The sequence below is a fragment of the Mercenaria mercenaria genome, chromosome 12, assembly GCF_021730395.1.
Source record: "Mercenaria mercenaria strain notata chromosome 12, MADL_Memer_1, whole genome shotgun sequence".
Taxonomy (NCBI): Eukaryota; Metazoa; Mollusca; class Bivalvia; order Venerida; family Veneridae; genus Mercenaria; species Mercenaria mercenaria.
The window spans coordinates 36788197-36802708 of record NC_069372.1 but is presented as its reverse complement, the minus strand read 5'-3'; the positions used below and the strand labels follow the sequence as shown (position 1 = coordinate 36802708).

Sequence of the window (14512 nt, the reverse complement as noted above, 5' to 3'; positions counted from 1 at the left end):
AAAAAACAAGAAAGTAGGTCAAGGTCAGTCAAGTGACATCATATTACTTGGGATCATCAGGTGATTATAATTAAACAGTCTTGGAAATAGGATCAGATGATTTTTTAAGTATTTTTCCTATATAAAATAATAAATAAGTGACCCCAGGGCGGAGCCTCTTTTAACCCCAGGGGCGTAATTTGAAAAATTTTGGTAGAGGACTACTAGACAATGCACCATACCAAATATCAAAAGCCTAGGTCGTATGGTTTCAGACAAGATTTTTAAAGCTTTTTCCTTTATAAGTCTATATAAAACTTGGGACCGCCAGGGCAGGGCCTCTTCACCCAAGGGGTACAATTTGAATAATTTTGGTTGACGACCATAAGACAATGCTACAAACCAAATACCAAAGGTCTAAGTGTTGTGGTTTCATACAAGATTTTTAAACTTTTTTTCCTATTTAAGTCTATGTAAAACTTGGGACCCCTGGGGCAGGACCATATTTGAACCTAGGGGAATAATTTGAACAATCTTGGTAGAGGACCACTAGATGATGCTATATACCAAATATCAAAGCCCTAGGCCGTGTGGTTTTGTAAAAGATTTTCAAAGTTTTCCCTATGTAAGTCTATATAAACCATGTGACCCCCGGGGCAGCGCCATATTTAACCCTAGGGGGATAATTTGAACAATTCTGGTAGAGGACCACTAGATGATGCTACACACCAGATATCAAAGCCCTAGGCCCTGTGGTTTTGGACAAGATTTTCCTTTCTGTTACCATGGCAACCAGAGTTCTGCATGGAATTAAATTCTTTGAATAATTTTGGAAGGGGGCCACCCAAGGATCATTCCTGTGAAGTTTGGTGTAATTCTGCCCAGTGGTTTTCAAGAAGATTCTTTTAGAAATTGTCGATGCATGACTAATGATGCACGACCAACATCAAGCGGTCACGACAGCTCACCTTGTCAGTTCGTGACTGGTGAGCTAAAAATCAGATGAGCCAAAAATGGATATTTGAGAAATTATTCAGGTCTACAAGAGCTATTTGTTATCGAGCCCACTTGCTCAGAGCTAAAATGGCCGTTTGGTGTGCGTTAGAGTGTTCGTCCATATTTTTTTGTCACGATAGTAACTTTGACATGCATGGAGCAATCTTCTTAATATTTATATGAATGTTTAACTAGAGACGGAGTGCCACGCGCAAACAGTCACAGTTAGGGGTCAAAGGTCATTTTAGAGCTTGTCCAGGCAACAACTTGATAAGAATGGAGCAATCTTTTTTTCTTTTGCTTTAATGTTCACCTCTATGAGACGGAATGTTGTGCGCTAACCCCAGGTCCCTATCTCAAAGGTCAAGGTAACACTTGGGGGGTCAAAGGTCATTTTAGAGCTTGTCCGGGCTGTAACTTTGCCATGCATAAAGCAATCTTTTTCTTATTCGGCATACTGTTTGCCTCAAACGAGATGGAGTGTCATGAACAACTAAATCCCAGCCTCAAAGGTCAAGGTCACATTTTGGGGTCAAAGGTCAATTTAGAACTTGTCCGTGCTATAACTTGGGACATGCATTGAACAATCTTATTTTCACCTGGCATAAATGTTTGCCACACAGAGACGGAGTGTCACACGCAAACCAGGCCCCCATCTCAAAGGTCAATGTCACACATACTCTAGAGAACTGTGTAACAGTTTGATGGATGACCTCAAAAACAAAGTGGTTGTTACTCCATAAGCCCTAAAACCCTACAAGGTTTGAAGGTTCTATGGCAAATGCTTCTCCAGTGGGAGAGAAACATAATGAGTATGGAGAAAAAAGAACACATTGGGATTTTATCATTTATTTTTTTCTTTTTAAAGACATTTGCTCCATTTTAAAATGCAGGAGTTTATGCTATCTCTTGGTTTTTAAGTTAAAATCATCTCTCTCTCAACGTTCAACTATATGGTAGTTTCCTCATTTGAATATGACACATGATTGGCTAAACAAAGCATCACATGACAGAAAATTCAACTGTCACATGACAGTCATGTGAACCGACACAGGTCACATGATTTCTAAATATAAGACACATTTATAATAATGTCACAGTTGGCTGAATATGCTCAACATGATGTCAAAAAAAAAATGCTTTTTGACAACTTTCAGTATAAAAACTCCCCACCGCTCTCTATATTGCAACAACTTCTTCTCTAACTATTCTCCCTCCAAATTACATAATTTCAAACAGTAAGGTAGCAATGCAAATAAACAAGACATTCATCCCATTTTGTTCAACATTTAAACAAAGGACATGAGAACAAAATTATGTTAAGAGATGTCAGAAAATCTGACGTACAAGACAGAATTGATGGGTTTTAATGGAACAATCATATACGATGCGATTGCCAAATAGAACAAATGGTTATCTGCATGTATGTTTTATGTAAAAACCGTTTTTGCTGCAAGTGTACTTATCTTTATACAAAGTTAAAATAAATTTGATTAGATACAATGGCTTGGAATCAATTCCTCCCTATGGTACTGAAGTTTCTCATTACGCCGTTAAATTGAATAAAATATGAAAGAAAATTTTCAGTGCTCACAAAAAACTGCAAAATTTATAATAAACTGCACAGAATTAACAAAAATATTTCCAAAGAATAATGGTTTAAGTTACATCAGAAGTTGTTAAGTATAACTTAACAAATTTGGCCCGAGGTTGTAAAAACCAAGTTTTGAGGACCAGTCTCGAAACTCCAGAAAGTGACTGGTTGTTTCCGAGATCAATTTCAAAATTGACCAATGGCAAGGCTGCATTCCCAGACTGGTCTTCAAACTTATTTTTAGAACACCAGGACCAGGTTATTTAATGTTTAAAATGATCACATTCATACCAATTATCACATTTTGCAGGTACATATACTTACAGTGACAAGAACAAAAACGTGTCTAAAAATTGAAAAATGCTACGAATATTTATGGGAGGAAAGAACACTAAATCAAAATTTATGACGCAACATAAGAGGACAAGAAATTTCGTGCAAAAATTCATATTTAAATGGGTAAAACACGAACGCAAAATGTTTTCTCTGATTTAAATAACCGTTTTGGTAGTGGTTTGTTACATCAATGCACCAGCAAATGTAGGCAACTTTTATTTTATACTACAATGAATTGTAAATGTGTTTTTCCGATTAAATGCTTTGAAAACCTGCCCATAATATACATAACAATTTTTGAACACTTTTTCAACTTGTCACTGCCATTTTACAAAGATACGAGGTGAAAATCTAACATAAACATACCAGTTAATTTCACAGGAGAAAGAACTATAATGTGAAACTATTCTACCTGCCTCTTTAATTCGAACAAATAATATACCAACAGTGTTTTTTATCGCTGAATAAAATCCCGAGTTTAGATGCAAACAAATTATGTTATAATGACAAGCTTCTAAACAACAATTACGTTATTCAGCAATAAAATCACCATTGGGGATGTATCAGTTTGAATCTTGCAACATCCACAACATAAAACATATTTTTCAGCAAGCTTTTCTTGGACAAGTCAATTCTTGGAAGAGCTGATTTACTTATTTTTACCATATAACAACATTACACTTTGCCTTCTTTGTTTCATAGAAAAACAAATGGCCAAGTAGGAATATTAATGAACAGTTCAAAACAGTTTCACATTGAGGCGACAATCACTTTTAATTTTAAATTAACAAAATGTCCATGTGTAATTTGCATTTCCTCATTATGACAAGAAACAAAGACTTCTGGCTGAAAGTAACGTACTACTGTTCACCCCAATGATTTAAGACTTTGTTCCTCTCTAATCTTTGAAATAACTTTCAACAATTATAAACTCTGTACTTTGTAAACAACTAGAGGCATGAAAAATAAACAAAGACCAATTTTCGCAACCTTTTTTTCAAATTTAGCACTCTTAACAAAGCAAGAGTAGCGTAAAGGTTGTATGAAACAGACTCTGAATTGAAACTAAGATGCAAAAAGTGCTTTCTAACGCCATTTTTGCATAAAAAAAAAAAAAAGATATGAAAAGAAGAATTAAAGACAGATATGTCATAACAGAATAATTCCGCTTTGTAACAACACAAGGTAACGTGTTACAGCGAAAATGTTTGTTATTTTCTTCACGTGTCAACATCATCATAAATGCTGCGTATGGGCGGGGCAAAGAAAGAGAGAGATAGGGTCAATCACATCATCATCATACTCGCACATGTATTCACTACATCATTTTCGCAGGTGTTGTACAATGAAATGTTCGGGCCTCACGTGCAGGGCACTAGTCAGCGCGGCTGCAGTCAATCCTGAAATGATCAAATCGTAAAATTCTCATTTGTTTCAATCTGAATCAACATAAACTTATTAAAGCCAAAATCCTACTTTTGTCAAACAAATTCAGGTCAAGTCCTGTAATAAAATCAAGTTAAGACCACAATAACGAGTATGTTGTATTCAAAATTCCTAAAGAATTCATGAGCTGGCTGACACCTTTTGCTTTAAACATATTTTACAAACATTTGTACATCATGCAAAACATGTAAATACTAGGCTTTTAGCTTAGTAAGACCTTAATTTTAAAATTCACATATGGTAAATATTGGGTCAAAAATGTAATTGTTTTTGCATAAACTGGTCATTTGTTTGATATACAACTCTTTTCAACATTAATTTAAGTGATGTAATGACAGCACGTTCACCTAACTAATGTTCTGTACCAATACTAAACTTGTTTATCTTAAGTAACTGGTTATGTTTAACTTCAAAACATGAACTGGGGTCGCTTTTGAGAAAAGCGCATGTCTCCCACAACTGCCCCTATCAAAAATGTCTAGTTTCTCTGGATGGTCTAGAGGAGTGGATCCAATTAGATGGTCTGGACGATTGGATCCAATCAGTAATTCAGGGGCCATAATTCGAAAGTGCCTGGGCAGATTTGGCTAGTTATCGAACTTGGCCAAGGTCATATGGTCGAACACATTTTGTTCAAGTTTGGTGAAGATCGGATGAGAAATGTTCGACTTGAGTGCGGAAAGCTTTGTGACAGACACACAGACTGGAGTAAATCAGTATGTCTAACACCACTGTGTGGTGGGAGACATAATAAATGGTACAGACTGACATGACCTCACATGTAAACGTCTTCTGTCAAAAAGTCATTGTGAACATTGCCCTACCTAGGGAACTAAACTCTCAACCGCTTAGTCAGTAATCTTGTGTGCTACCTACTTGGCTAACCAGACTGGCACTTAGTATATACTGCTTCTGATTTAAGGTAGCGGACCGGAAATGACAGTCAGAAATTTCTGTGTCAGTACGTGTTCTTGTATAGCATTTCAACATTCATTGGATCATGATGCAGCTTATACACCCATCTGGCTTTCCATTCTTGTCACAGAACGCCAAAATAACACTCAGAGAATACGTAATTGTATAGAAATTTCCGACTGTCATTTCGGGTCCACTTCAGGTCCACTTATTTATCACCAAGGACAGTCTGCGAAACAAAACTTTATTACTCTGCCACATGCGTGTGCATTTTTACAGACACTGGCCATACTTATCCACAGGCTATATATGTTACTACTTTACAAACAACTTTAAGTCTATCTGGACGCGCAACTGAAAGCTCAGCAGCTTCATCGTAAACTTGCTAAATATATAGGTCTGCATTACATCATGCATTTTATTTCATCTATTCATTTCATGCTAATGCATGCTAAATCTCATGCATTCTACTCTCTGACCTATTTATTAAAAGGATGAAAATTAAAAAAAAAAACAGTTTCGAAACATATCAACAGATACAATATTATTAAGGTGACCAAGTTTTAATATTTTAATTGCCAAGACAGTTTGAGTAAATTTCTTTAAGAAAATAAACATATTTTCTAAAATAATATTTACAGACTGAAATCATGCAATCTATAAAGCATGTTCGACATATTTAAGTTGGGTATCAAACTAATATACTTCTCAAAATTAAATACAAGCTGTGTAAAAATCCAGCACTTCCATATAGACTGATAAAGAAATATAACTGACAGAATATCAGTCTATAACACATGGTGTCAACTCTAGTCAGAGGAGAAAACAAGAAAATGTTTGTCAGAATCACTGTTTAAAAACTTGTAAGATAGAAAATGAACATTCCAGTAACAACACATACATTCACTACTATTTACATAATTGAGCCGCGCCATGAGAAAACCAACAAAGTGGGTTTGCGACCAGCATGGATCCAGACCAGCCTGCACATCCGCGCAGTCTGGTCAGGATCCATGCTGTTCGCTTTCAAAGTCTATTGCAATTAGAGAAACTGTTAGCGAACAGCATGGATCCTGACCAGACTGCGCGGATGCGCAGGCCAGTCTGGATCCATGCTGGTCGCAAACCTACTATGTTGGTTTTCTCATGGCACGGCTCATATATGCAGCCATTTTACGATGTTCTGACCACTATGACATTGCCTGTGTGAAATTTTCAATACTATTACATGACATCTTATACAAATAGCCACTCCATAGTTTATGCCATATGACTGGTCTATATTTAACAAGTTACTTGGCTTATAAGTAAACAAATTTAAAATAAAACTGTGGAAATTATCTCTCATGTAATGTAGAAAAACACTTCCTGAATGGCTTGCCAGTCAATAGTTAAAACTAATGGATCACTGGGCCTCTGGCAATAGTTTTGCGTACCATATATTGTAATTATCTATATGTATATAACATTTAAATGTCTAAAAACATGATGCTAGCTTTTTTTCTTCCTTTTATAAACAAGAGCTGTCCGTAAGACAGCCAAGCTCGACTATTCGTAATATTGTCCCAGAGGCAGGAAAATATTACCCAAAATGTATTAAATATCAGAAGAGTTTTAAGTTCAAAAGGGGACATAATTTGACCAAAATACAGATCAGAGTTTTGGGACTTGATGCTATAAACCAGTTTTATAACCCTGAAGGCACATGTGAAGTTTCAATTCAATATCTGCATTAGTTTTGGAGATAGTAACTTGCATGTAAAACTTAAACCAGAAATTTCCAAGTCCAAAAGGGGGCATAATTTGCTCAAAATACATGTCAGAGTTACGAAACTTGACCTAGTGAGGTTGGTAATTCACCTAGAAAAAGAAAAAATAAGTTTCAAAGCAATACGCCTTTAAATGATAGCTGGATGTACTTGCATGCAAAACTTAACCAATGTGTGATGATGCTGATGGCGACGGTGATGCTGACACCAGGGTGAGTAAAATAGCTAGACTATTCTTCAATAGTTGAGCTAAAAATGAGGAGGGCTCGACTGAGTGTTATGAATAAAAATGAAATGGGGAGGGGTGATACGTTGTTACAGAACAAGTAACTGGGGGAGGCGTGTCTGGTTGTTGAAACTGGGGAGGCAGGTTCATTTAGGTCTACGGCATTCATGAGTCAGACTAACATATTGTGGCAATGGATTCCATCAGGAATGAGGTGTCGAGAGTGAATAATATAAGTTGTAGAACTTGTTTCACAATCGACCTAAAATAAATAAGTATAACTAACATATGGTCAGCTGTTAGGAATCGCGTATAGTATTACACCCTTGTATTTATTATGAGGAACTGTTTGCTTAATTTCATTTATAAACACAAATTAGTTTCAATTGATGTCCTCTCAGAGAACATGCTGTGCAAGAGACCAGCGCAATTAAATAACAAAGTAAACTATTTTCAAATTATACAATTGCAAAGCAACGGAATGCAGAACATAAAATTTATAAAATTTCTGCAGCGCACTACTAACCAAAAATTCATTTTCTCATATAGCGAAGGATTAGTATACAAGATGGAAATAACAAATAATACACGTAAAATGTGCAGTTTATCATTTCCAAGGCATTCTATCTCTATAGGGATGTCAAGCTGAGCTTAAAAACAAAAAGGTAATATATGAAAGCTGAACAGGCTATAATAGTATATCTAGTCGCATAAATAATATTTTCCATCTGTTTCCCTGATATAATGCAAAATCGCTTAAAAATCTCAAATATTTCACCAAAAAATGTACAACATTTTTTTTTCACAGTTCTTTTCCTGAATAGTTCCCGATTACCGGGGTAATATGATAATGTTAACCTTAGTAAAAGATAGGGATAATATCCCAATGACAGCTTCCAAAGGGTAAAACTGATTTGTGGTCATAACGATAATTTGCAGTCAAATTAAAGGCAACATCCGATCAATTCAATTCAACATTCTCTCGTTAATACAGAGAATACATCATTGAATGGAAATTGCAGACTGTCAGCATGGGTCCACTGCCTTAATATCTATAAGTGTTTGTATTACCACATACAATTTGGCGTTGTGACCGCAAGTCATATTTAACAGTTGTACACACTGAATTCGAATCTACAGCTAGCAAACTAAAAGTAACTTGTTAAAAAACAATTGTGTATACAAGGTTTTGCAATGCATATAACAAGCATTTTACATAATTATGTGCAACATATGTGTAACATAAACCTTACAACACATAACTGACTACCAATATGCATAGTAGATAATGTAGTTACTGGAATATTCAACTAGAACTTTGAACAATGGAAAAAATATTGCATTTGTCAACAGTCAAAGTCTGTCACATAAGATGGGTGAGACATGATTTTGTTTTTATTCTACTACTGCACTGTTCAGTCCAATATTGGACAATTTTATTTCGGCTTATGTAATTTTGACCACTTACCTATTTTAAGTTAAATTACTATATCGATGTCTTATCTGAATATGTTCAAAACGGGTGGGGAATTAGGCCATTTCAAATTTTGTCTTAATGTACAACATGTAAAAAATAAGAAATTGAAGTAATGATATATGAAATTCTTAAAATGTAGAATTGATGTGACATACATTGTTGCTCAAAAGTTGCCATGTTAAAAGGGACCATTTGTTTAAAAAAAATTTATACTTCTCTTTTTGCAGACTTTCCCTCTCTGGATATATAGACCTTAAAACATAATATAGATTTGTTTTAAAGAAAACCATTATATGGATAAAATGCTAACTTCACTTCAAAGAAAAAACAATGTGTTTAATTTGAAAAAACAAAATATGATTGTCTGCAATATTAGAATATGATACATTTTAACATGGCAACTCACTTTTCGTTTCACAAAATCATATCTCCCCATTTTCGTGTTACTAAACGATGGCTGTAGCCTACTTACATGATTTTGTATTTTCGAGAGTTTTAACGATTTATTGTATTTACTGCGAGGGTTGGTAGTTCTGCACGTGCTGGCCCCCGGGATGTTGGACTGGCAATAGAAACAAACAAACTCAACACATGCATGTAAATAACGCAGGTACTTGAAAACATGTTCAGGCAAGCTGTCGGTATAATAGTCCCTCATTTTGTCACAAAATAACCAAGCTTCATATAGAAAATACAGTCACACCTGTGCATAAAGGCCACCTGCAAATTAAAACCACTTTATGGCTCTCCCTAGCGTGCTCTTCAAGTACATGTCTGACTGTATTCTAAATTATACAAATTCAAGCTATTAAATATTCGAAATTTGTATCAGAAAATACAGCTTCTTCATTATTTATCAGAGCTTTATTCCGCAATAAGCAATGGTAGACATGTGGACTGGTGAGAGAACATTTCGACGTCTAACAGCTACATGACGTCTGATCCCTTACTACATAGTTGAATGAAGTCCAGCATCGTTTTTATCGTCTTGTTTTAATGAACGTGTTAAAATGGAAATAAACATGGCCTTCTCGTGATTTACTGTTTAATTTACCAGGACTCATTGTTTAGATGCTTGGGCATCAAACCATGATGGCTAACATACCCCTGGTTGAATTTATGAGCATCTGTATGCAGAACTGTAGTAAAGCGTATGATGAACGACATGAAGGCCTTGTTTTTTGTTGTTGTTTTTTAAATAATTCTAAGCTTTCCACTTACAATTAAGCTTGTTTCTACCAGGATAATAAGATTTTAAACAGTCTACTGTATCATGTCTTTAAAAACATGTTAAATTCATACCAAGAAACATTAACAATGTCTAACAAATAAGACATGGAAATGAAGTTCATTTGCAGCTGATCTGACAAGACAATTGGAACACAAGTGTGATATGACAAATTTAATACTATGACAACTATAGATGAACAAAGATCTGAGAAACTAAAATCAATACTATGCACTTTTTCATCCTTTTCTCTAGTTACTTTTATTTCAGAAAGCTGAAGTTAAAAAGCAGACAATTTTATGAACGCACATCTACCACCACTGATCCCATAATACATCCCGTTTCTGAGGGTATTATAAAAAAGAGTCAAAAATGCAAATGAGGTATAACATATGCATTTAAAGTTCTAGAATGTTGTAAGAATTTTAGACAGGAATTATTCCATGCAAGTAGTTGTACATTAAGATAAATCAAGTTCTGAAAAACAATGAAGAAAGCTCAGTCTGCAGTATACTGTAAAAGCAGATTTTCGCGAGGGTTTAATTTTCGCTATATTCACGAGGCCCTACATCTCGCGAAAATCCTCGGGTAAATATTCACCATAAGTATAATTCAAATTCAAGAAAGATACCATTTTTTACAATTTCGCGAACATTAAAACTCACTAACATATACAAAATTTCAAACTCGCGAAATTTTGACCTAGCAAAAATATATGCTTTTATAGTACAGACTACAGAGAGCTATATTTTCAAACAATACAGTGAAGTTTTGAAGTACGGTGAAGACAGATCAGTTCACAGAGTCAGTATACCTACAGCTAAATTTTCAAGTAATGAAGTGAAGCTTGTGAAATTTTGTGACAAACAAGATGACTTGCTTTTACTTTGCACATGCAAAGGGTAGTTTTTTTTTTTCATTGAGAGATATCTATAATTAAATCCCATGGTATGATTAATAAAATGCAAACTATCAATGAGAAACAATTCAGTTTTCTTTTTTAAACACACATATATATGCTCTTAAAAATACATTCAACCGAATAATGTCCAGATAATACATACTTCAGTGAGAAATGACAGATTACTGAATCGAGACAGTTAACATACAAATAACTGTACCAGATTTATTCTATTTGTCTATTAATTTATTAAGAAATCAAGTAGAATTTATCATTTAGTGTACAAGTAAACCGAACATTTGACAATGAGAGTAAGATGTGCGATTTCATTAACTGCATTCTCCAGACCTGATAGAAAATACTTATTTTCAGACAGCGGACAAGGAAGTGTGTCACAAGATTTTTGAGAGAACATGTATATAACACATTCAAAAAGTGCAGAACGGCTGCCTGAATTCTCTTAATTTTCTCATCATATTGAATACATCATTCGCATGAAAAAAAAAAAAGAGTATCTGCCATGACTGTGTGCAGATTTAAGAAATGCAGAGTGCAAGCCTGGACTCACAGTTCAAGTTCAATGTAAATGTCATGTAAATGTCATTTTTAATTACATTCGGATATAATTTAGCACTACACTTTCAGTCAAAAACATATAAAAATCGCTGTGTAGATAGATTACAGATACATAAAATTATGTAGGCTTACACATGTAGCTCTTGACGGCAAAATAAACCAAAATCATATCTTTGTTGTGTTAATATACATGCACGGAAGCTTAGCAAAATAAAGCTGTTAGCTTGGATCAGAATTAACATGTTGGCATGCCAGAGTAGGTTTCAATCAATGATTGCATTTTTTTTGCTGTCATTTTATTTGAAGCAAGCATTAAGTTTAAATGCTTGTACTTCGTGTAATTTCAAAGCTATGAAGAAAGTGTGTTCAGACAAAAAGGTTTTTTTTACATATAAATTTGTATCATTTTTTTTTTGCTTCCCCTCTGGAAAAAACCCTCTGCTAGAGAACAAATGAGGGCAATCTGCTTAGCTTGTTAAGTCCCTGACACTGATGCATCTTTAAGTTCTAAAGAAGGAAGTGTTGTATAGGTCAAATACTTAACTTAAAGCCGGTTTCTCTTGAAAAACAAAATTTCTGTTGTTTTTTCAAATATCTTCACATCTCATTGGTAACCTTTGCCTTAGAGTGCTCTAAACACAATTACTTCAAAAAGGCATTTCCATGGCAAAAAAAGGTAATTGTTCATACAAGTTTACTTTCAACAGCTAGTTGAAATGAAAGCAAAATTCATGAGCTCATGAATCACAGTAACTTACCCTGTGGGATAAAATGCTGCATCTGGTGGTGGGGTCCCTGCCCCGGGGTCTGTCCTGTAAGACTTTGAACACCAGATTGTGACATCAACTGTTGTTGCATGCTTCCTGTTCAAAAGAAACACAACACAATTACCTTCATAAAGAAATATGGTCGATTTCAAAACATCTAAGTTTGAACTAAGAAACTGCAAGAAAATTTTACATAGCAACTACATTGAAGACATTTTTCTGTTTAGTTTCCTTTCATTGTCTCTATACACAGATTAAACATACTACCAACAGAAAATTGTTACATATAGTCTTGTATGCCTAACAAGATAGCCATAAACCCTGAAATCATTAACATTTGTGGGGAACTAGTTTTTCGTGGATTTCATGGTAATGTTAATCCAACATAGAAAATACCCTTATAATTTTGACTTCAAAACTTGAAATCAACAAATTCATATCCCCCTGAAATTACCGTTTTAGAAAAAAAAAAACATTAATTTTATCCTCATGAAATTCAATCAATACTTTCACAGAATCACAATATTTTCACAAGATTCTAACACATGCACCAATTTCTATTTTAGAAAGAGCATTTTTTTTTTTTACTTTCAAAAATATCTGATTGTTAGGGTGCAAATCCTGCTCAAATCTTTAAAATAAATGTCATAAACTCGGTAAAATCACATGTATGTATATACCAGGCATTGGGTGTCCCTGGAATTGAGAATTATGTATATGTGGATGATTCATCCCTCCTGGCGGCGGCATCATCACGATTTGTGGTTGCATATGTGGTGACTGGTGTGTATGTGCCTGCATACTGTATGTTACCGACGTCGGCACTGAAGACTGCTGTGGGACGGAGAATTGTTGACCGCCCGCCGAGCCCTGCATCTGCATCGGGTGCCCGTGAGACGTGTACTGTTGGAAGTGCATCTGCTGCATGGTCTGAGGCGACGTGGGATTATGGGGGCTTGGTTGCAATGGGGGATGAGCTTGTAGTGCATTTTGTGGGTAGCCCTGAGGGGGCTGGGGCGTGCCTGATGATGGGGGATGTGGACCAGGGTTCATCGACTGCTGGTTGGGGTTTGTATGTACTGGACTGGGTGCCGGATGATGGTGACCGGTGGCGCCTGTAGGGGGAGGGGGGTTCATCTGTGAGTTCTGTTGGGGCTGTTGGGTGTTGGGATTTGACATAATAATGTGGTTAGGATGGTTAAAATGTGACGCATGTGACATGTGAGCTGGCATGGGCCCCTGTTGATTTTGCTGTGTCACTGAAATAGACAAAACAAAACTCTAAAACATTTTGTTGAAAAACTAAACGATCTACTTTATGAAAAATAGCTCATTTTTCTTTGAAACAACTAAGATACAACACTTGAAATGCAAGTATGAAACTTAAGTAAAATAAAAGGTACAGGATCTATACCTCTACAACCTGAGAGTGTGTCATATTTCATAAAATAAAATGTTGTTTTTTTTTTTTACTATTCTTATTATCTATCTTAGTATCAACTAGTTGCACTACTAAACACTTAGAATCATTATATCTCAATTGCATGTGAACACTAACAAAGTTCTCAAAATAACTTACTATAAACTTGTGAAGCCTGTAGTGCTGGGTTGCTCTGCTCAATTCCCGTGCCATGCTGGATACTGGAAGGCTGATGTCCCTGAACAGAGGTTGGGGTCATGAACCTTTGACTTGATGGATTAGCAGCAGGCATTGGCATCACCTGCTTGGTGAATAAAAGTAAAACTCCTACTGTAATTTAACTCTTTCCACACTACAGATAATCAAAGAGTTCACTACAAAACCAAGACAGAAAACAGTCGAATTTTGTTCGCTCTAACTCGGAAAATTCGAACACCATCCTTTGCTCAAACTCTTCATCAGGTCCCGTCAAAATCCTCATGTTTGATCTTGCTCGATGGCTCAAACTACCGATATTTCGTACTATTTTGTCGGTTTCGTAGAGTTCAAAAGAACAAATTTCAAATGTTTGTTATCCAGCCCTGGTTATCAAAAAAATCTACAATCTTATTACAAATTCACACAAGATATATAACTGGAAAATGAAACTGGCTCTTTCAGATGCTGAAATTTTCGATCAGTTAGTGATTTATCAACTAGCTTATGTGGACAAGTAAGACTGCCACTATCCCAGCAACTTCAATTGCCAAACTTAAACTCTACAAACTTTAATATCATTTTACAGACAGGAAGGGAATTATCATCAAAAGCAGTCTTTGGTACAAACCTGACCAAATTTTGGTATGCTGTAGGTTGTGTGTGTGCGTTTGGGTTCAACGTCTT

At 35.4% G+C, this 14512-nt stretch overlaps 1 protein-coding gene across 4 annotated transcripts in view; it reads right to left on the bottom strand.

Moving 5' to 3' along the window:
* Positions 1 to 1808: 1808 nt before the first annotated feature.
* The window catches only part of LOC128547332 (ataxin-2-like protein), a 35539-nt gene continuing 22835 nt past the window's right edge, over positions 1809 to 14512 (bottom strand). For 2 of the 4 annotated variants that reach the window (XM_053519703.1, XM_053519707.1), the window contains 4 exons: positions 13790 to 13934; positions 12891 to 13469; positions 12202 to 12306; positions 1809 to 4305 (listed from right to left, as the gene is read on the bottom strand). In XM_053519703.1, coding sequence (XP_053375678.1) covers positions 4229 to 4305; positions 12202 to 12306; positions 12891 to 13469; positions 13790 to 13934 — 906 coding nt within the window. In that variant the 3' untranslated portion in view covers positions 1809 to 4228. Of the gene's footprint in view, positions 4306 to 9210; positions 9301 to 12201; positions 12307 to 12890; positions 13470 to 13789; positions 13935 to 14512 lie in introns of all 4 variants that reach the window. The other 2 variants (XM_053519706.1, XM_053519704.1) reach the window with 2 other exon arrangements.